The sequence below is a fragment of the Cyprinus carpio genome, chromosome B13, assembly GCF_018340385.1.
Source record: "Cyprinus carpio isolate SPL01 chromosome B13, ASM1834038v1, whole genome shotgun sequence".
In the NCBI taxonomy this organism is placed as follows: domain Eukaryota; kingdom Metazoa; phylum Chordata; class Actinopteri; order Cypriniformes; family Cyprinidae; genus Cyprinus; species Cyprinus carpio.
The window spans coordinates 9,675,437-9,699,384 of NC_056609.1; the positions used below are offsets into that span (position 1 = coordinate 9,675,437).

Consider the following 23,948-nt stretch of genomic DNA (forward strand, 5'->3'; position numbering starts at 1 on the left):
CATGAAAAAAGAAAGTCACATGTCACAAAACAATATGTTGGAAAGGCCGCTAGACCACAGCTCCAAAACTAATGAATGTAATTGCATTTTTTTAAAACAGACATGAAGAAGAAAACTAAACATTTCAATAAGCTCATAAATGCATTTGCTGGTATGATCACAGCGCAGAGTCTAATTTAATCTGTAGTGTTTAAATCCAGGGCCAGGACTCTCTAAACAGCTTTATCCCCTCCGGGGGTAGCTGAGATGGTGCAGTCCTGGACCCCCTTCAGCGCACTGGGAGATTTAAGAGCAGGATGAAAGGAACCTGGGCCACTCAGCGGTCACCACTCTCTGATTCATCTTTCTGGGAAAGAAAACCACAGAAGGCTCCCTTCCTTCTTTAGAGCTACAATCTCACTGACAGGCCAATAAAGACAGCATAGAGAGATAGACTGAGGTCGAAACATACCCAACGTGAGTTTGTGAACAAAAACACTTCTGGCTAATTTCGAGTTTGTGCGTAGTTGTGTTTGGAAATGTGTCAGACCACAATTCATAATGCAGCACACGTGTACCTTGCATTCTCAGTGTTGCCACAAGGGGTGCTATAACAGACATTACTGTACTGTAGACAGATTTCTCTTTCAGGTCATCAACTATCATGGCAACAGTTTGCAGTGGATGCGATGAATGTGCACATTCAAGTCCTCCTGGGAAGTTGGAATTTATGAGTTGGGACGTCGTAATTAACACATCAGGGGCCTAATTCACATACGATTGGATTTCCTTGCCTGTTGAGGATGAGTGCCATACTTTTTATGAACCGTATAGAAATATTTGTGGGTGTTCTGGAGTTGATGTACTTGGAAAACATTGCACTTGAATTTAAGATGAACCAGGATTTATAAAGAGGAATGTATTCAGGAACATTTTTGAGTATACAGACATTTTATAAATCATTTTTTGGAACATTTCGGAAACTGTTTTACATTTCGTTATATGCACCTTTTTTAAATTGAGATCCAAAGTGTGTTTAAATTACATTAGTCTGAGCAAGTGTTCAATGTACATTACTTGCCAAAAGTTTGGAAACATTACGATTTTTTACTTTTTTTTTTTTTAAGCAGCAAATCAGCATATTAGAATAATGTCATGTGACGCTCAAGACCGGAGTAATGATGCTGAAAATTCAGCTTTACATCACAGGAATAAATTACATTTTAAAATATATTCCAACAGAAAGCAGTTCTTTTAAATTGTAATATTATTTCACATTATTACTGTTTTACTGTATTTTTGAGCACATAAATACAGCCTTGGTGAGCAGAAGAGACTTCATTTAAAAATCATAAAAAAATCATAATGTTTCCAAACTTTTGAGAAGTACGGCACCTTTTTTTTACAATTTTTTTTTTTTTTTAACACTGGTTCTACAAAATGATCAATAAACAATGCACATCAGGTGTTATAACATATTTTTATTCCATTGTAATTGTACAATACTTTTGTACTTTTTATTGTAAAGCAAAGAGTTTTTTGTAGAGTAGTTGAGAGAAAATCCAGAGTTTACCATTAGTTTACCACTTGTTTCCCACTTTGTGGTGATTCCATTCATGTTCCGTTCATAAATTCTATCCGACATAACTTGAATGCACCAAAGGTCAAGTCTCACTTAACCTTTTTATGGCAAGGAAATTAGTTTGTTACCTGGTTAAGGTTATAAAATGTCATGTGGATTAATTCCCCCCATATATATATATATATATATATATATATATATATATATATATATATATATATATATATATATATATATATATATATATATATATTTTATTAGGGGTTCAGTTTGGGACAATTGCTTTCATACTTGCAATTCAGAATTTACATGAACCAAGCCCTATGCTACCATTTTTAAGAAGACTGTCTAGTCAGTCTAGTTTCACTGGTGTATATCAGAGTTTGAAAAAAATGCTTTGACACCTACCAAACGAACCAGGCTCTGGCATCAAACAGACTTGGTTACAAAAAGCTCCAGTGTGAAAGTGTTCTTACCCTCATTGCTCAAGTGTGCCTTTTAAAAACTGAGACAGTCCAGAAGGCCTTGAGGTTTAATCTTGCATCCAATCCATTGCGGCTCGTGGAGCTGTTCCACATGATTTCAGATATTATGACATGCAGCCAATGGGGAATGAAATGCTAAACAAACATAAATTTTCATAAAGCCTTGTGATTTACAGTGTGATTTCACATGTTAATGAAAGCTGTAAAATGACCTACCAAGGGTTTATGAATCACATCATTTACGCTGTGGCCAGAGCTGTAAAATTTGATCAAAATTCGCTTTCTAAACACTATTACTTGGCACAGTGGATTCTCAGTATCTGGATCTAAAATCTAATGAGAGTGAAAACATCTCCTGCCAAGTCAAGGTCAAGTCATCTCCAAAACATAGTTAACAGTGGTCTAAACTGTGGCCATGAGAGCTTCATCTCAGAAACCACACGTTTCCATTTTAAGGTTTACAATAATCCATCTCCATACATATTTTTGCCACAAGGCCAGCTAAACTGTATTGCATGAACATGTTCAGCAGAGAGCCTACTAATCTTCTCAAACCTTTCCTCAAAATATATTTCACAGCTCTGTCACATGGCACACCACAGCTTCTCATGAAGTCAATTAATCAAAAACCAAAAAATTCTAGGCTACATGCATCTTGAGCTTAATTATGACTCATTTATGTAAAAATGCATGAACAGTAATGCAATTAAATATCAACTGCTCTCAATTGGTTTTGCTTTAGGATCCATTGGACATCAAGTGGTGACATATCTCTAAGCCATTTGTGATGTAGTCTAGATCATATTTTCCTTTACCTTACAGTTGTTGTTTTTTTCTTCATAATTTTAAAGTACGTCCCATGTTGTAACTGCCTAATTAGCTAGCGTCCAATTAGCCAAATGAATTGGCACCAACAGCATTTGATTCAACACAATTTTCTGCACTGTATTTCATATTGAAACTGAAAAAAATGTGTTAAATAACAGTAATTAACAAGGATTTGCTATTGTTAGTCAAAGGCAAGTGGTATTAGTGGGAGGGACATTCTCATTCTAGCGATCTGATTGGTAAATAGTCTGGACGCGCCCACAAGTGCAAGATGAGTCATTCATAGTTTAGTCCACTTTCCCAGAAGAGAAAGACTGTAGATTTTGAATGCATATATGTTAACAGAGAATTTTGTCAACTTTCAGGATGACAATAGTGTATCTATGCCCACATAGCTATTACGTACATATTAAAACAAAACAAAATAAAACAAAAATAATATTTTGATTGTGGATGTGATCATGCATGGGTTCTAACTTATATTTAACCCACAATAATTCTTTAAACTTCAAAACATACAGTCTGCAAAAACAATGGTTTCAAAACAGTCCAGTTTCTGTCCCTACAAAGTAGGAGAATCTTTCTCTTTCGACAGGAGAGTTGAAATTAAATCTCTGCAAGTGGAGCCCCAGAGGGAGAAAGAGGGGAAGTGAGGGAGAGAGGGAGAGGCTGAAGAGGAAGGATTTTGTCAGGACTTCATAAACACGTACATAGAGTGGAATAACTATGCCAGGATTAAGACTAAGGAAAACTTTCCAGAGCTGGTTTGAGCCTTGCAGGCAAGCAAGAGAAAAAGAGAGAGAGACCAGAGCCCCCAGTCCTTGGGTTTACAGTAAGGCCAGCCAAACAACAATAATGCACTACAGTGAGAAGGTGGACACAACTGTAGTGGTGAAAAGGGGATAGAGAGAGAGAAAAATATAAAAAAATTATGCATTTTGGACATTTTGACGATCCAAAGCATATTGATCTTGATCATAAGATCTGGGGGTTTTTTTATACATTACATTCAGCTTGAGGAAACTTTAGTGTGATTCAGCTAGAGCTAAATTAAACACAGACCCTTGGTAGGACATATCCAGTATGAGTTATGGCAGAATGAGATAATGGAACAAACGATGGCAGATCATATCATTCACTTGCCAGGTAAGAGTGCAAAATGACAAAAGGTTAAAAAATTGGAAAAAGATGCAGGAAAAGAAGCAGGTATTTAATATTACTGAAAAGCAACAGATGCGTAACGTTCTGCCAAAGGCAATAAAGTCAACTAAAGGTTAAAGACAACGCAAAATACTGCTCACAAGCCATTTTACAGTAACACTTCGGTTTAGGGACCAATACTCACTTTTATCTGCTTATTAGAATGCATATTACTGACTGTTTATTATTAGTACTAATAAAGCATATGTTATATTATAACTTGTATTAATGCATTCATAATTCTACATGACCATATTTTAGATGCCTTAATTCTACTTTCCTACCTTACTAGCGATTAATAAGCAGCAAATTATGAGTTTATTGAGGAAAAAAAGTCATAATTAATAGTTAATAGTGAGAACTGATCCCCAAACTAAATCATGATCCAATTTACTTCTGTAGTCTGATTCAAAGTATCCAATGTTAAAAAAATATTTTGTGTGGGACTTGATTTTGCAAAATGTCAGTATTTGTTGTTCATTACTTGTCTTGATGTAATGGCAGTGAGAGATCATTTTTGCCATATCGTGACATATTTGAGTGAAACAGCTTATTGAAAAAAGTAGGGTAAAGAAAAGAAAATGTTAATCAGTGTGACTGGATGGAGAAATATCTGAATGCAAGCTTGCAGACAATTGTAAGAACGAAGCAAGGTTTAAGCAAACGAAATGATTGGAGAAGTCCTGCATGCGACACCAGAGAGAAGTTTTACTGGAAGTAATAAAAATCTAAAAAATAGGTGGAATTTCAATTTCATGCAATTTCTGGTAACGATTAACACCCCCAACCCCCCCCCCCCCCACCACCACCACCATTCTACCTTTTTGCTGTTACTGAGATGAATTACTACATGTAAAATTAACAGACTTTTAAGACTCCAACCCAATCTTTGTTTTCACTTCCTTTGGGGTGAGGTTCCCTAATTAGAGTGGACAGAAACCCCATATAATTCACCCCGACTATACTGTTGAGACACGTCGCAGCTGGTGTGACCACTTTACTTATTATGTATGACGAGAGCATGTTGATGAATAATTGTACACTTTATACTCCATACATGTGGTCATGTTTTTCCACACAGAGTTGACAGAGGGACTGCGGCAGTTGTGCATATGACATGTTAAGTGAGGACTAAAACCGTGCCAAAAGGACTTAAGCACACCTTCCATTTCAAGCAGTTTAATCTCGCCAGTACATGGCAGAGTAGTCATATTTTCACGAGTTTGTGGCTAATCCACTGTAGGCGAATAGAACAGTGATACTCGTTCCTCCAGATGAGAGTACGATAGTGATGGCTGTTTTTCTAGGCTCTGGTGGCCAGGTTGGCGTGCCAGAAGCTGATTTAGGCCCTGCCCTCTCCTGGACTTGACGGCTGCCTTCCACACTGGGTGTAAAATACTATCTGGGGATGTATTTCTGTTATGAAATATGGATGGGAGCCTGTGCATGTGTATTTAGGCAGGGAGAGGTGAGAGAGAGGTCAGCGTTCACTTTGCCGCCACAGACTTGGAGGCCATCCAACACAAGAGACAGCGGCTTTTTCTCCCTCTCTCATTCTGCTCTGCTTATGGAGATATGAGGCATGAGAAAAGCTCACGCACGTGTTTAAGGTATGCTGCCTATGGAAAGCACGAGCGGAGTCAAGAATGAGAGACTCGTAACTAGGGCGGCTTTTCATTCACCCCCATTTACCATATCACATTCACCAAAGAGGAGAATATGAGAATAAACCAATTCCGCCGGATAGAACTCGATCTGTGCACGAAGTGTGCTATAAAGAGCAGAAATTGAGAAAGTGTTGTTTTCAAAGATCAGTTTTCATTTATGGTCCGGCAGTGTCTGAGCACTGAATCAAGCCATTTTCAATAAAGTAAACATAAATGGCCTATCTTCTTCTGCTCAATCCTCTTCTCCAAAGGATATGTTCAATTATTCACAAGCTTTGGGTGGGTAATGTGTAACTGATAACCTGGATGCTATTTATATTTCATTTCAAAAGGACAAATAATACCGCTGACCTCCAGGACAAACTCAGTCCAGCTCATGTGAATTTCTGTTATGATGAAATAAGATTTTTGTTACTGTAGTCAATACAAAACCACCTTTGTGTACCATTTTACTTCCAAAATGTGAATGAAGCAACAAACAAACAAAAATAGTAGGATGCGATTTCATTCAGCAGAATTGATTGAATAGCGAAATGTTTGCTTGAAGAGAAGTAGTTAAAAAATAAGAGGGCCTGGTGATGTCATCAATATGGAGAATCGTTTTTAGAGGTAGATCCTGATTAGAATAATTTTATTTCTTCACAATGACATGCACTGCTGAACTGTGCACAAAAAGGTCAGTAACATACATTAGAGTCAATGTTGACTTTATGGTAAGCCTGGGAAAGAAAATATCACAAAGTGACAAATGAAGTATTAAACCAAAATAATGACCAGATGAAAGAAACCAATTTGAGATCATATCTATTTACTGCATGGAATACACTCAATATTTTATTAATAATATTAAGACAACGAAGCATTCACAAAGCACCAAGAGTGACATCTACAAGTGTATTGGCTGTAACAATGAACAGGTTCTGCAAAGAATAAAACAGAGTCAAAGAAAATATTCAGAGGACAAACAAAACAAAAACTAAAACGTTACACATCTTTGTTTTCTAAAAACACATCTTTCATCCAGATATTAGATTGTAAAATGAGAAGAAGATCAAAGGTAACAGAGAACAATATTTGGTGATATACAGTAGGATTAGAGATCGGTTAGTCTGTGGCAGCTGAGAAGGCTGTTGTGATTGGTCAGAATGTATAAGGCGGTCGAGGAGGCAGAACGACAACCATTAGCCCCCATCATCGTCAAGCCCTGTCACCACAGCGCCCACATACAAGCGTGCACATATAGCATTAAAGTGACGTAAGATTGCAACCATGGTTACATCACACTCAATGTGTATTAGAGATACAGTTTATGTAAAAATAACAATTCGTTAAAAGCAACTTTGCTTGCATAAAACTATTCAAATCCTTTCACAACATATTTTGGCACCAAAGTCGAAAAGATCAGAGGCCTCATTTATGAAACCCATGTAAGTCCAGATTTAATCCTAAAGTCCATGGATTTGATCCTGCGTAGGAACAAATTGGGATTTACGAATGCTAAAACTGTCACGGCAGCGTTCTTGTACGTAAACCAAGTGAAAAGCATGAGACTTTTGAGTGACTTAATGAGTAAATAAATGATCATATTTACATAAACCAAAATTTAGGAATATCAAAAAATTTATTGCAATGAATATGGGCAGATAAAAACTTTTCATGCATTTATCACGCTTTCATGTTTAGGACTTTTATTCGCTTGTTTAATAAATGAGGCCCCAGAGCTTTACACGTTGGCACTCAAGTAGAGCTAAAAAAAAAAATAAAAGTTATGATCTAAACAGAAGGATTAGTAGGTTCAAGATCAATTGCTGCCCTGCCACATTCTGTATCATAAAGTCCACTCTTTAATAAATCTCAACATTTAACAATTATGGGTACATGAGTATGCGTGCATGTATCAAACAGTTTTTTCACCGGCTAGTTTGCAAGCAGGGTGTACTAGACATGGTCATGTGGTCGGTATTTGCTACAGTGGCTGACATAAGAAATTTCCCATGGGGAAAAAGGGCAGAAAGAACATCAGACTCCTCCATATAGAGAAGCGGTTTCAAAATTATCAAGTTGTTAACCATGAAAACAAGGACAAAGCATCCCCAGGCCATAAGCAGAAGACACAGCTCATAGAAGTCTCAAAACAAGACTCCTCACTGTAATCTTTGTTGACTTTTGCAGTCCCACTGTTACCATTTTACACTATGTTGGATTAGTTTGGTGTGTTACTTCCCTCGTAATACTTTCTCTAAAATATTAATTAAATAACGACTTGCAGATTCAAACACAGCGCCATTCCTCACAGCACTCAATGTTCCTCAATGGAGCACTGTGTGTGTTAGCTTCTTGCTAATGCTAACTTTAGCTAGTATCCAGACTAGACAAACAACACGCTCACTGCTTTCAGCACTACATATCCAAGAAAGAGGGTGATGCTGAGGATGTGGTCAGACTGGGGAGGAAGAGGAAAAATTTGAGCAAAAGTCCCTCTCTTGTCTATTTTCATAGCACCCATCAAGAAACACAGAGTGGTCCTTTTAGCAGGTGGTAAATTTAGAGGCTAGCACATTAAATTTAGCCTGTGATTAGTGCCTGTAAGGCAGGGCAGGGTGTAACTCTGCCAGGAGAGACTCGCTCACTGTGCAGTGGCATACAAAGTCGCAAATGACTGCATGAGTATGCCTCAGTGTTTAAAAAAAATCCAAAGGATTTGGTGAGGACCAGGCTATAAGCGTTTAACAGCCCTCGAACCAACACCCTTGAAAATGAAGCTTTCTGTCATAAATGCAACGGCTTAAATCATCTGAACTCATTCCTGAAACGGGAAGAGCTTTACGAATTTCTGCTGAATGCCTTCAGCATCGTTGAGATTTTGCTATAGGGTAAAAATTTCCTCGGGTTAGCGTTATGTGCATTTCTTTACAAAAACGTACGGTGGTACCAGGTTACAGTGATATCACTAAAGAACCATGGTACATGTTCTAAAAACATGGCACTATGATGGAACATGTCCAAATCCCATGGAATTACCATGAGAACGTATCTTAAAAACCAAGGTACTTTAAAATATTGACAACACAAAAAAAAATGGACTACACATAATATGTCAAATGTAAAAAAAAAAAAATTAAACCAGAATATGCTGGTCTTCAATTGGTCTATCTGGCCTCCCAGCCTAAACCCAGGAAGACCAACTAAAACCAGGCTATTTTTTTTTTTTTTTTTTACAGCATGAATGGATCAGGGAGCGATTGTGAAACTGCCTGCTGTGACCAAGCGCTCCTATTTTGTCTGTAAATTCAATGAAAGGCATATTATTCTCAAAGCTGAAGTCTTGAAAGCAGATGACATCATCTGACGTGTACCACTACACAGCTGACATAATGTGAGCCTGTATACAGAGCATACAGTGTGCAGGGTGAAAGAAATTTTAAGATGGTTGTTTTGCATATTTATTCAGGTCATTCAAGCGGAAAAACTAAGTAAAAAAAAAAAATCTAAAATTAACAAAATGACTTCCTTTCAGTGACAACCGAGGTGTATTTTTAAAGAGTTTAATTGCTGATTTAATTGCAGTTCAAATAAATGGCTTCAAAATGGGTGTTACTCTGCCAGAAAACTGGACACTATATTTAAGTCATTCAGCTCAATATAAATAATCAAAAGGCATAGTGGAAGATTTCTTATTCACAATAACAACCTAGAGATGCACACCTTTGGTCGCTGATAATCAAACACCCAAATACTGCAAATTGTACCAGTTTTATATATTATGCATGGTCTGAGATTTGCTTGGACCTTAAAAGTCTACCATTGCAATACTGAACATCTGATATTAAACATAGCATGATTTTGTTGACTTTAATCAATTTTTTGTGTAAGACCAAGCACATCAAAAGTATTTTATGACTACATCTTTACAGTGTTGAGGGAATCTCAATCCCTAGTGCACACAATTATGATAAAAGAAGCATAGCTGCATGCTTCGTAATGAATATAAGTGCAACATTATCAAATGGAACCAATCACACTTTATAACATTACTGGACATCAATCCAATAAACATTAATCATTTACGAAGTGATGGCATCTGTCTGGTTTCCAACGATATCTAAAGTGAAAACAATCTTAGCGGTATCTACACAAGTTTTACAGAGGACTTTCTCTGTCCACTTTCGGCTGTTGCATATATAACCATATTAGCCTCGAGTACAAACCATATGCTCAGGCAAGGTAAGAGACACTTGACACTAACAAACTTTGGGTGACTTATGCGAAGAATATGGGGGATAAATTGACATCCTATGAATAAGGTTCACAAAAAAAAAAAAAAAAGATAACCAATACAATCTGTTTATATGCATGGACTTGAGTCTATAAGTCATTGTGCAGTACACAAACAACAATTAAAGTGCCATATGTCATTTTAGACTGTCACTGATAAAAATAGAAAATTGTAAAATAGATTGTTTAAAACAAGGATTATGCTGTGATATGACACTACATAAGGATGAGGGCCTAGTTTTAAATAATCTGTCCTCTCTATCATATGGCACATGGTACACTGTGCTCCCTCCTCCCCACAATTAATACATGCCTTTTACTTCTGTCTGCCTCGATTTTAAAAATAAAGCATGCTTAGTGCTAAGAGGTGCGTGTATAACTGTGATCCTGTCCATGTACACAAGGCTTAACATGTGCTGCTTCAGGGAACTTGACACTTGTAGGAGGTCACTGTAAAGTATCTTGAAGGTATTGCTGATACATTAGCCGTGACTTAGCAAAAAGGCATACAGTTTACGTGACCAGATATTTAACATCAAATTATTAGAGTAGCAGATATTCAGGTATGAAGACTTCCAAGATTATATTGAATATATTTTAATCACTGGACTAAGCTTCTGTTGATCCATTTGCCTGACAAAAGAGGCTAGTTAATGTGACAACACTCAGATTTACTACTCAAAATAGTGTAAAACACTAGAAGATAGATTGCAAGGGGCATGCGGGCAGGCTAGTGGAGATCCAAAGGATATAAGGTCATAGGAAAAGAGCAGAGAGAATGAGACCATCTCATTCCCCGCATGCTCGACACTTCAGAGGTTAAGATAGCTTGACATAATGTACTGCAGTGAAACATATGTATGGATTCCATGTGTAGTATTAACAGGAAAAACACTGCTGGAAGTTCATAACATCCTCTGTTGCTGTGTATCTAAAGCCAGCTTTATGATGGATAATATAAGCCACATACTCCTCTGGTGGCAAAGCTCTTGCCCACAATCCTGCCTCTCTTGGGCGTAGAGCCAGACCTCATTTGACCTTGAGTGGTGGCTCTCTCTCTAGCCAGCGGACACGGACTTTCTGTTTGTAGTGATACTCCTTCAGGAAGTCCTGCATGGTTGGAGGCAGTGGTAGGGCACCAATGCCATCATAGGTGGTGTGTCTGCAGATGGCAGCTCGTGCCAGGTGCTGAAGGCTGAAAGGGAAAGTCCGGTGTAAGGGAGCAGTGAGCAGGGGCTCAAAGAACATACAGGCACTGGGGTCTTTATAGTGCTCCAGCAGGCCTGTTACTGTGGAAGAGTGGAAGACACAGGGGTCATGCGCATCAAAGCTAAAGTTGTGATTCCATTGTTCAATGCGAGCATGCAGTGAACGATTGTAACGCCGAAAGCTAACGGAAAACAAGTAGTCCTCCTGTGCAGAATCACGTAACAGGAAGGTGCCCTCTGGTCGTCCGTCCAGTAGTGCTTCTGCTTGGTACCGGTCCATCACCCCCCAATAACAAGGAAGTGCAGTTATGGCCTGTAGGTCAGGCACCAAACAATGAATATAGTCAATCTGCGTGTGGACTTTCCAAGGGCCCGGCTGTCTGGAGCAGTGAGTGTCCCCAGAAGCATGCCTCTGCTTGGGCCTCCGTGTCTGTAAGCAAAGAGTAGTTGAGTCCTCCTCAGAGTCACAGTCAACAGTGTGGGATGGCACTGCCATACTCGCTGCAACCTGTGCGGCAATCCCCGATAAGCCCCCAGAAATAGAAGAGACTGTTCCCAGACTTCTGCCCTCACCAAGTCCATCCCCAACACCAGGAGCCATCTTTGGTCCCAGTTTATAGAGGGAAGAGTTCTGTGAAGTTGCTTCCAGCGTATGGATCTGTGCATTTGGAGGGGGATCCACTCCTTCCTCTATGCTAAGTCTACGCCGTTCACGCAACCTCTCCTCCTCGTCCTCAGGGGATGGATGTGCTGAATCAAATGCATCTAAAAGAGCAGTTGAGGAATGAGGGCTGACTGGCGCCGTATGTTGCTTAATTAGGTGCCACTTGTTGGCCAGATCTGAACCGGGTGGGAAAGGGCATGTTTCGAGCATGAGTTCAGTAAGGTGGATCTTACGTTTGGAGGACACCTGGCCTTTGGCTGATTGAGAGCGGCGGTGTGTGGGTAGAGGAAGGCACAAGCCTACGGTGTCCCTAAGTCGCTGTCGTAGAGAACGGGTGCTAAGGCTGCGCCCACTGCTGCCAGCTCCTACAGAATCATTAATCTCTTGAATAGAGCTAACTCCATAGCGACGCTCCCTCCTAGTTGTACTTCCTCTAGAGCGCCCTGTTCGCCTATCAGCCTCAAGTGAACTTTGTGTTTTAGTTGAGCAAGAATGCTTCTTTTTACCTCCCCAGGGAGCGTGACGTGAGTAGGAGTCCCTACGGACAAGGGGACCCCTCCGTGCATCCTCACTCTCTTTATCAATGGAGATTTCTACTATCTGGGGAATATCTGCCACACAGTTATGGCCTCTGCGTCCTCCAGGAACCAGTGGGAGTGGTGACAAGGTCCGTGAGGGTGTGGAAGACCTAGTTTCATAGGGTTCTGCATGTGCTCCCCTGCCCAAGTCCACCACACAGTGGACACAATCTACATCCTGGCTACCCAGATGGGACTCTGAGCCATCGTTGTGGAAGAGGGCTTGGCATCGACTCCTGAGGTTACCCCACATCTTGCACACTTTCTCCATAGAATGGAGACAACGACCTATCAGAGAAACAAAGAATTAGTGATTAAAAACTTGTTATTGTTCATAAATCAGAGACTTGTGATGTTATCTTGGTGTATACTGGATGGGAGATGTTAGACCAGGGGTCTCCAACCCTTCTCCTGAAGAGCTACTATCCTGCAGATTTCATCTCCAACACCAATCAAACACACCTGAAGCAACTAATCAATGTGTTCATGACTACTTGATAAATCACAGACAGGTGTGCTGGAGCAGTGTTGTAACTGAAGTTTCCAGGTCAGTAGGTCTCCAGGAGCAGGGTTGGAGATCCCTTTGTTAGATGTTTGTTTATTGTAGGGCGATATGTTAAAATGGTAGTTTGACAAAATGGAATTTGAAACATTAGACATAGATAAAGCAGCACTGAAACTTGTTTTGTTTGTGAGCACAAAAAATGTCAAAGTGAAAAAAAAAAAAGTGAGAGTGACATGACATATAGCCAAGTATGGTGACCCATACTCAGAATTCGTGCTCTACATTTAACCCATCCAAAGTGCACACACACAGCAGTGAACACACTAACAGAGCAGTGGGTAGCCATTTATGCTGTGGCGCCCAGGGAGCAGTTGGGGGTTCGGTGCCTTGCTCAAGGGCACCTCAGTCAGCCCGAGACTCGAACCCACAACCTTAGGGTTAGGAGTCAAACTCTCTAACCACTAGGACACAACTTCCCCAATGTGTGCATCATTTTAGTCAAAAAGAGCATGTATATGTTGGGTGGGTGCAGTAGTGGTACAGTTAGCACAGAGTTGCCAGGCAGACATGCATCGACACAAGGCCATGGCTATAAATGAACTGAGGGATCTGCTCCCAGCTGATCTGCTGGTATGTACTGTATTACTGAGCCAGTCTGGACCTGACCAAGAACTTTCACTGTCATGGCAGCAGACACATACACACTCAAAATGCACAACAGAGAAGTAAAGTATGGATAGGGGGAGCACAGACAGAGAACATGCAGACTGACAAAAAAAGTCAGTCTGAGGGGTGGTTTCTGTTCCCTTTTTCAGGAAGAAAAAGTGCTGATCTTGTTAAAAACACTGTGGTTGCACTGCACAAATTATGCTAAATTGAGGCCACCGGCAGATCACGCTCAGATCTCCCCATTATAAGAGGAGACCAAACGTATCATCTTCACAGAGCAAAATATATGGTTGACTAGTCTAATGCCAGGATAATACATATGAATTAAAAGGAGAACTTAATATTTGAAGAGGCAATCTCATAAGCTTACAAAAAGTCTTCCAGCAACTGCAAAATGTTCTGGACAGGCTGGATTCTATGGGACATTATTCTCATATCCAAATCATACCAACACTCAAAGCATGGAGATGAAGCAACACAAAACATTTATCAACAGGACAAATGCGCAAAAAAAGAAACAAAAAACATATTTGTTCATAATTATTCAACATATATATCATAAAGACATCAAATTTAAACTATCTGGTACAAGTTAAGCCTTTCTGAAATCATAAATGACTTTAAATATGCCAGTGAACAGCAGCGAGATGTTATGCAGAGTGTTATATAAGAAACACTGAGATAGGGCTTTGGACTGAACCCATCCAATGATCCAGTGCTTCAAGCACCAATGCTCTAAACTACCCAATTATCCAGTTTCATTCCAGCAACAATTCTAAAGGTTTCATTAAAGGTTTAAGAGCTGAGAAGTTGATCTTTGGCAAACATACATTGTCAACAATTTCACATTTACTGTAGCTGATCGCCAACCAAAAAAATAACATTGCACCTGCAGAGTAACATTCATATAACACTTCAAATATACGACATGATGAGACATGGAATCTTTTATGTTTTCACACGCTCTTTTTTTCTAACTCTACTCTTTCAGCCTCCAAATACATATCTAATGTACTGTAATATAACATGCATCAGCCTTGTTGTTTTTCCATGGGAGTTGGCATAATTTTTTCTTGACTATGCAAATCACTTTCACAAAAACAAACAGCTTTGTCTTCCAAGAACGAATGCACAGAGCGGTTATTCTTTCCAAAATGTTCCTGGGACAACAAAGGTGAAATAACTTTTTGAAGAACATTTCCAAGAATGACTTTCTTTACAGACACTTGTTGAAAGGATAGATCACTCCAAAAAAAAAAAAAAAAAAAAAAAAAAAAAAAAAATTTCCGTTTACTCACCCTTATGTTATTTAAATTTTCTTTCTTTCTCTGTATTATTATTTCTTCCATTAAACAAAGGAGATATTAACCAAAATGAATAGTTTTGGAGGGCTGAAACCATTGACAGAAACAGTCCTCCATTTGACTGTCTGTTTCAAGCTACAAAAGACTTTTTAAACTACAACAGGTTTTTAATTTAATAATATGTAAAATTTGTTTGGTTGAAATATCAAGAGCCGCTCATTGAGTGGCATTCAGTGTTTGATTAACCAGTTACTGAAATTTAATGACAAACTTTATCTTCATTTTCTTGGCTAAATGAAAATGTTGATTTTGGTTTTGATAAGAAACAGTATATCAATAAATTGGCTTTTACTGAAGATTTTCTTACCTTCAGACCATCCGTGATGTACAAGCTCACCGATGGATCCTCTGAGGTGAATGGGTGCCATCAAAAACATAATTAAGACAGCTGATAAAAACATCACAATAATCCACAAGTAATCCACATGACTCCAGTCCATCAATTAACGTCTTGTGAAATGAAGAGTTGCATATTTGTAAGAAATAAATCCATCAATAAAACATTTTTAACTTTAAAGAGTAGAGTCCTCTATCCATAATATTGCTTTCTCCAGTGAAAAAGTCATCCAGCTTGAATTAAGAGAGAAATATGCACAAATCAAGCACTATTTACAAGCAAAAAGAGTCCAAAAACATCTAAATATTTTTGACAAGCAAAAAAGAGTCCAAAAAAGTCATCTAAATAAGAGTCATGGACTTTTGGGGGATTTTGATGTAAGAGGACAACAAGGGTTGGACTTTTCACTGGTGAGGTGATATGGATTATGGACTTTTGGCAGAAAGAAGATGATTTAAAAAAAATGCCTTAATGATGGATTTCTTTCTTACAAACACTCAGCTTTTCATTTCACAAGCCATTAATTGATGGACTGGAGTTGTGTGAATTACTGTGATATTTTTATCATCTGTTTGGCACCCATTCACTACAGAGGATCCATTGATAAGCAAGTGATGGAAAGGAATAAATTTCTCCAAATCTGTTGGGATGAAGAAACTAACTCGCCTATATTTTGGATGGCCTGAGTAACTAAATTTTTTTGGGGTGAACTATTCCTTTAAGTACACCCGACAGACACACTACACCTCAACAAACAAATGTTTTTTTTTTTTTCTTTCTTGCCATTTTTTCTGCTAATAAATGAGTGCAGAGATGAGACATAATGAGAACTGTTGGATAACTCTCACTTCTGTGACTGTTTATGTCATGTGGAAGTTATCTTCAGAAGGCTTTTCTTCAGACTCCTAATTAGAAGTTCAAATAGGGACAGTTTGTCTTCTCTGATAAACTGCTCTGATCCAACTCTCTCTCGGAGGACAAAATGCAGAAAAGCACGAGAGTTCCCCAAAATTAACAAGGCCAGAGCTCAAGCACATGTCATTATCAGACCAGCAGTTTGGGATATGAAACTCCTCTTGTGTAGCTCTCCTGCATAAAGGCACTTCAATTTGGCGGTGTGGGTCATGAGTGCGTGGATGAAGTGCCATTGTGAATGAGTGTCATGAGCTCAGCAGCTCATCTACCTCTACCCTGTGTAGTGTGTACTCATTACTCTGATCCGATATCAAAGGAGACTCTAAAGCATTCTCAAGAAGTGACTCATCATAAGCTTGTATTGATTATTTATGCTAATGTTACCTTGGAAATAATACATCATACATGGATTCCTTGAATGTATTGTGTGGCAAGAGTTCGGAAGCAGTGTGTGCGAGTAAGATTGAAAAGAAAAAGAGTGTGAAACTACAGACATGACAACACAAATAAACCATATAAATCACAGAAAAAATAGAAATGTTACTGCAGAACTGTATTAATCAACACATAAACTGACCAGTGACTGTAAATATCTTGCATAACTAAATGCAATCCAACTGTATGTTTGCTCCAAAATGAACAGGGTACGAAAGTCTAAATCGTATGCTGAAAATGTAATAGGTAATCTTGCACATTTAAGCTATTCAAAGGCAGAATATCCAAATTTAAACTATTACAGTTTAGCAATAAAAATGTCCAAATATAGATTATAATACACAAATAATCTGTTTATCCTCAATAAGGACCTTCTGAAGAAGCAGCTAAACTACACCTAAGTGCTTCACCCTAAAGAGAAAAACTGGATAAAGTTAGACTACCGCTGTTAAGCAGCCTCATATTAAACCCAGAAAATATCCTCTGCAATTTCTCTCAGTTCGACACGCCTATTCTCATGGGGTCCAGATGAGTGGCCTGGCTTTTGGACAGCATTAAGGGGCGGAAGTGTATTTTCTTTCAAAAGGAGAAAAAAAACGAAGGAAAAAAGTAAAGAATAGTTATTTGTGGACCATTACTTTCAGAGACAAAGACGTGGAATGACTTAGGGCAAGAGCGTATCCTGTGACGTAACCTTACCAACTTAAATATTCTGCGAATTCTGAGTGCCAAACAACTGGGCAAAGGTACAATTTTAAGACATATTCATGTAAAAACTCACATCAACCCCATTTCCAAGGTGAATACATAGAGAATCTATACTTTAAAGTCAAAAATGTACACTTTCCCTCACACATAATTTTCAACACAATGTATTAATGGTGGACTAGACACGTTTTAACTACCATAACTAGGACCCAAGTTATATCTATTAGCTACAAACAACATGCAGCTGACAGTGATAAGAAACTGAACCATCTGACTGCTACGAAGTAGATTCAGTAGCTAGTTTGTTTATATTTTGTACGAAGACGTCAGTCGAGAATATAATCGCAAATGCTACAATAATGTACAGCCTAATGTCTATCCTTCCTTCAGTCCGTGACAATAAAATACCGTAACAATGCTCATATTATTGAACGCAGACGGATACATAACACTCAGTATCAAACGTGTGCTATGTTTGTGGTGATTTTGAGTTCAGTATTTTAAGTGCCGAGCAGGTATCGAGTGAGTGAGCAACGTGGAAGGGAGAGAGAGAGAGAGAGAGAGAGAGAGAGAGAGAGAGAGAGAGAGAGAGAGACGCACACTGGAGGATGTTGGAATGTTACATTGTAACATTCGCAGAGGGGAAACATGCAAAAGCAGCGGTGACATCACTTGCGTTCCGTTACATTAAATCACGCATAAAAGCGGCTAGAAATAACGCGTTAGAATACGCAAAGCATGGCGCATTGTAATGCAGAGAGCGGACACCGCAAACAGGCGTACTTACGCTTTTTATTTGTGAATATTACTTCGCAGCCGTCTTTTGTCTGAAGGCTGTTAAAGCTGTTGGACTCGCTACTGTCCCACATACGCTCAGCCCTGGCGAATAAAACACAGAAGTGCTCGTTCCTGAGGTTGGCCTTTTAAAAGCAGGAGAGCAGCTGAATCCCACATCCTTCTGGTCGGATGGAATGGCGGCATAATCCGAGGCCAGATCCCCGATCCACCAAGCCCGTGCTTCTGCCTGACAAACCGAGCAGAGGCGTGAGGAAGAGGCCGATAGCACGAGCTCGCAGGCGGGTTCAGACTGTAGGGAGACGCAGGAGGAGAACGCACTTCCGACGGATGGGGGAGTGACGAGCGTGTGGCTAACCAATGAGTTTGCAGATTGGGAGAGCGTTGCCTCGGTTGCCACCCTGAAAACGTGGAGACTCGAGATAATGCATGAGTGCCGCGGGATGAATGATTAATGATTCTAGTCAATCAGACAAAGTAGCCATCTGTTGCCCTTAACAGCTCAGTAGTGTGTGTTTCTGTATTGCTTATCTAAATCTTAAAAAGGAAATGTTGACAATATCAAACATATTAATTACTATATATATATATATATATATATATATATATATATATATATATATATATATATATATATATATATGTAAGTGCTGTCAAACGATTAATCGGATCCAATACATAACATTACGTTACATAGTTTACAGTTTACATAATATTTGTGTGTACTGTACATTTAAGTATATATAAATACACACACATGCATGTATATATTTAAGAAAAATTTTACTTTTATATATTAAATAAATGTATACATTATATAATTTATATTAATATAAATATATACATGTTAATATTTTCAAAAGATATGCAGTATGTGTGTCTTTATGTAAACATAGTAAATATACACAGTACACACATATTATGTAAACAAAAACTTTTATTCTGGATATTTTTTATTAAACGCGATTTATCATTTGACAGCACTAGCAACAAGCATTCAAAAGCAAAATATTTATGTTCATTTTTTTCCCCTTCTGTATAATCAGAGAGGAAATATTGTGTTTTATGAGACACTAAAAGTCTCAACCATAAATGTATGCCTATATGATTTATTAGAGAATATACAGTATTTTCTAATTCACATATGGGGAATGTTATGAGTTTTCATTTTTTACACAATCAAGACTGATGCACAAAACTGAATGTGCCATATTACATATGATTCTGGTCATGAGGTTTAAGTTTGTTCAGAATGACCTTTCATGTGTCTATTTATGTTCAAACAAAGAAACATTGTCCACAGAGGTCTGATTTCCACTATTGGCAGTTGCAGACAGTGATTTCTAATGCACTAAGTATATGAACATAGACGCTGGCATTTTGGGGGTGGATGAAGTAAGCTCTAAGACCCTCAAAGAGCCCTAAATGGCTGCTTCTATTCTTGCAACACAGAGCCTACACACTCATAAACCCTGCACTATCAGTGTCTCAAAGGGGCATTCATTTTCCTCCTACTGGTGATGTCATCATTTGGAGTCACACCACATGCTAGACTCGTGTGAGGCCATATAGTGTGAGCTAGAACATCTTTGACTAATGTCATTGCAGGCTGAGAATCAGCCTTCAGGGAAAGTCCTGATGTTGAAACAACATCACCATTCATCCTCCAGCAGACATCACTCATCTAATTATTGTGTCTGAAACAAAAGGACACACAGCTCAAAATGAAATGCATTAAACAGAGAGTTTTCTAAAGCTGATGCCATTTTAAATATTTAAAAAGACTGTCAACCTTTGATATGTACAATCTGTTTTATGGCATTTAATGTATATGTAATGTAATTTTAATAGTAGCTATTATCGCAGTATTATTCAACATAATTTTGCACTTTAGTTCTGACCTATACTTGCGCTTACATTAATGACAATAAATTCATAAAACAGTTCTTGGTCAACTTTCAGATGGGTCTCGGGTGCTTTTATTTATAGAGTGATATGCTGTTCAATAATTTATATTTGAGAGAGCTTTCCTCCAGTGGCTCAGACTTATTGGTCACTGCAAATCTAGTGTTGTGAACTCAGCAAACATACTTATGGTTACAGTATTTGTATGTGTAATAAAGCATGCTGCAAAAATGTAGTTTTTAATGGTCATTCCATACATTGTATCTTGTTTTCTTTGGCTCTACATAATGCTTTCTGTATCTTTTTTATCTTTTTAAATTATACACTTGATACATTGCGTAGATTTGAGATTGAGAAATTTGTATGCATGCTCATATACAATTTACTTGAATTAACCTGATCAAGCGATCTACTCAAAAGATGCTAACAGTTTAGAAGGCAAAGCAATATAATGCAGATTCAGTAACTGCCAACCCAGTACTTCTATAAGGACACTGCCATCTACTGGATTTTTTAACTCACTTAATGCGATTTTAATCTTAATTGTTATAATTAAAGCTGTTTAAATGTTAGAGACAGAGTTTCTCTGTCCCATTTTATATTCACCCTAAGCAAAAACTGTTTCCTAAATAAAATGTTATACACTATGAAGCATCTCAAGAAAAGGGAACAGGAAAGCATTTGTAAAACACGCTTAAGAAATTTATATGTGCTTTCATGACGCCATTGAAGGCACACTGACATTTTAATGAATGATGCAACAGTAGGCAGCACACATAAGTTATAATTTCTTAATAATACTTCGTTTAATCATCAAACACCATCTATGGTGTAATAGAAATTCCATGCACGAGATGGCGCTTTTGGTTGACTATTGATGTTGAGAAGATGGACCTCAATATCACATTTTCGAGAACAAACTTGTCAGACAGTGTTACAAATTATCATTTCTTTTTTTTTTCTTTATTTCTTTTTTTTATTACCCAGTTTAATGTACAAGATACACAAAAACCTTGTCTTCGTTTAGTTAAATTACTTTTTTTTTCTTGCAATTACACAATGTAAAATTAGGTCATCTTGACTTACATCCATTTAACTTGCTATAATAACTCCTATCATTTGTATTCGCCTTTGTGAATTTTCAGAGTTTCAACTCAATCAGAAAAATAAATGTGGTGGAGAAAAACGGCTAAAGATTTATTTTCCACTGAAGTTCTCGCACTACAGCATTATAAACAACATTATGCAAGAAGAGGATCACATCCATACATTGCTACTGAAATGGCAATGGAATGTAGGTAGATCATGTAATTTCAAATAATCATTAATGATATAAACAAGTAAAAAATAACTAAGAATTGAGACACCGGCGGTTTTCATACGGTCCTTATGTTCGTCTGCATTGCATGACTTCAGCAGGGTGCATTGTTCACACTTGGTATTCACACACACACATACACACGCTTCATCTTTACAGCGCTGTGGGTGATGCTTGACCAGAGAGCCGAAGCAGCGGTTCCAGCAGGGCCGCTCCAGTGCCGCACTCACTCAGCCCTCTCCGCGCAATAACTGACGTGTTTTGCGCATTTCCTGGACCAGCCTTCAGACACATAAACACACACACAGTCGGGAGAAAAAGAGGCAGGTCTGAAGGAAACTGAGTACCGAAGGACAAACAAGGATCCTGGAAAAAGCAAATGAGTACGGAACCCTTGTAAACACTGGTTCTTCTGTCTGGGGCGAACCGAAAGACGCTTTTGCGGGGATAACTTCCTCCCAATGCGCGGAGGAGACACATCCAGCGCTCCAGTCAGACGAGGGAACGGGCTGCTCACCCTGAGGAGATCCAGCATATATTTCTGGCGAATTTTGAGGTGTGGAATGCTGGTCGTATCGCTGCTGATACACTGTAGCTGTCCCTTTTCAATCCAACTTGCATTGCTGACTGCCTACAGCGCCGTTTGGACAGCTTCAATATCACATGCAGGTTGTCCGTAGGTCATAGCAATAGATTCCCTTTCTGTCAGGAGGACCTTCTACACTTTGCATGCAGATCCACGAGGACGAAGAAGGGCATTTACCGTTAATTCATAAGGAGAAACAATCACAAACCGGTGGACCGTTGCATACACTGGTTGAATAATTAACCAGGCGCTGAAGTGGAATATTGTTACTAAAGCTTTCAAAAGTGGCCATGGTGTTTTTTAACGGTCTGCTGAAGATTAAGATCTGCGAGGCTTTGGACCTGAAGCCCACAGCCTGGTCTCTGAGACACGCCGTCGGCCCCAAGACGCAAACCTTCCTGCTTGACACGTACATCGCCCTCAACGTAGATGATTTTCGCGTGGGTCAGACCTCGACCAAGCAGAAGACCAACAGTCCCGTCTGGCACGATGAGTTTGTGACCGAGGTGCACGACGGCCGCAGGATCGAGCTGTCGGTGTTTCACGACGCGCCGATTGGCTACGACGACTTTGTAGCCAACTGCACCATTCAGTTCGAAGAATTGCTGCAAAACGGCAGCAAACACTTCGAGGACTGGGTAATGTCTTTTTGTGGATATTTCAGGGTGCGAATTATGGAGGGTGCGTCCAACCATGTTGGAAAATCCATTTAATGGCAGCTGTGATTTGGAACATGGTTAAGAATTGATCATTAACTGCAACCATATTCCAAAACCAGCAGTGACTAACTGGTGCTGGTCTAAACCAGTCTACTAGCTTGCACCAGCTAGAAACTGGCTTCCATGTTCCAAAACACTGTCAACAGCTGGATTCTCCAGTCGAAGGGTGGATGGGAGGCTCTTAAGAGTACTTATTGTTAATATAGGCTATGCAAGTGTATTTGCGTTTCATTGTTTTTAAAATATTTTAATAACTACAAAAGTTAAGTTAGGAGGCATCACCTTTTACCAAATAGATGTTAGCCAACAGAATTTGTGTAAACCTGAGGAGGAAACCACGGTACACAACTTTTCATTGCTATCAGTATGGAACAATACGTTGACACTCAAGAAAATATAACAAGTTTAATATTTATCATATATTTACATAGCAAACACGCTACAAAAAAAAAGTGTTTTTTCTTAAAAAACTGTATGAAGATATTTGTACTAGTGGCTCCAAATGACAGTTTGCGTTGCGCAAGACTTGAACAGATTACGCCCGCAAAATAACTGTAAAATTGTATTGTCCTTGGTAGACAACTTAAATGTTCAAAATATGGTTGCATCAAAATGAAAACACATGTATGCGCCAGCAGCAGGTATGTGTGTTGTGCTTTCTTCTTTCTCTGATGCCACCTGCATCATTTCTGCAGCAAAGGCCTCAGATAAATGCTCAGATAACCCCGGTTGCATAGAGACGACTGAAGAGGTTGGCTGCCTGTCATAAATATTTCTGCAGCTGCCAAGAGCCATGCAGCCATCATTAATGCAGACATATGATAATCTGATGCCAAATGGTCAGACAAATTGCATCTTTTAATCTGATATTTTTGTCAGGTAATCTAACATTTCTAAAGTAGCCTACATGATAAAAAATATATATTTAATATGACTGGCTAGATAAAGATTAATACAGAATTATATTTATTAGTACTTGTAAGCTATCAAGTCTGAAATATATTAATTACAGATGCATTTTAGTGATACTAACCTGAAAACAGTCATAGTCATCTAAAATCACACCAATATTATGACTGAAATAAACAACCATTATAATGTTTACATCATTTTCATGTCATTTTACACTATTCTTACATGCTTTCAGATTAGTCCTAAATCTGTATTTGATCATCACAGACAAAAGCAATGACAGGCACGTAGGTCATATCCTGGCTGCCCAGTCC

At 38.7% G+C, this 23,948-nt stretch overlaps 2 protein-coding genes across 2 annotated transcripts in view; one reads left to right on the top strand and one right to left on the bottom strand.

The window, feature by feature from the left end:
- Positions 1-6,532: 6,532 nt before the first annotated feature.
- On the bottom strand, positions 6,533-18,654 carry LOC109068945 (suppressor of cytokine signaling 5-like). The gene is made up of 2 exons (XM_019085659.2): positions 18,187-18,654; positions 6,533-12,754 (listed from the first exon to the last, which is right to left on the bottom strand). The coding sequence occupies exons 1-2, from the start codon at positions 18,266-18,268 to the stop codon at positions 11,046-11,048; spliced, it is 1,791 nt and encodes a 596-aa protein (XP_018941204.1). The 5' UTR covers positions 18,269-18,654; the 3' UTR covers positions 6,533-11,045.
- A 2,908-nt stretch (positions 18,655-21,562) lies between these two features.
- The window catches only part of LOC109083439 (protein kinase C epsilon type), a 92,045-nt gene continuing 89,659 nt past the window's right edge, over positions 21,563-23,948 (top strand). Inside the window, exon 1 of the mRNA XM_042736384.1 lies at positions 21,563-22,641. Coding sequence (XP_042592318.1) covers positions 22,294-22,641 — 348 coding nt within the window. The 5' untranslated portion in view covers positions 21,563-22,293. The remainder of the gene's footprint in view (positions 22,642-23,948) is intronic.

Excerpts from the sequence above, each read along its gene's own strand:
- LOC109068945 (XM_019085659.2), bottom strand. The coding sequence starts at position 18,268 with ATGTGGGACAGTAGCGAGTCCAACAGCTTTAACAGCCTTCAGACAAAA. Across the intron at positions 12,755-18,186 it reads AATATTCACAAATAAAAAGC|GTCGTTGTCTCCATTCTATG; the intron begins GTAAGTACGCCT and ends TTTCTCTGATAG.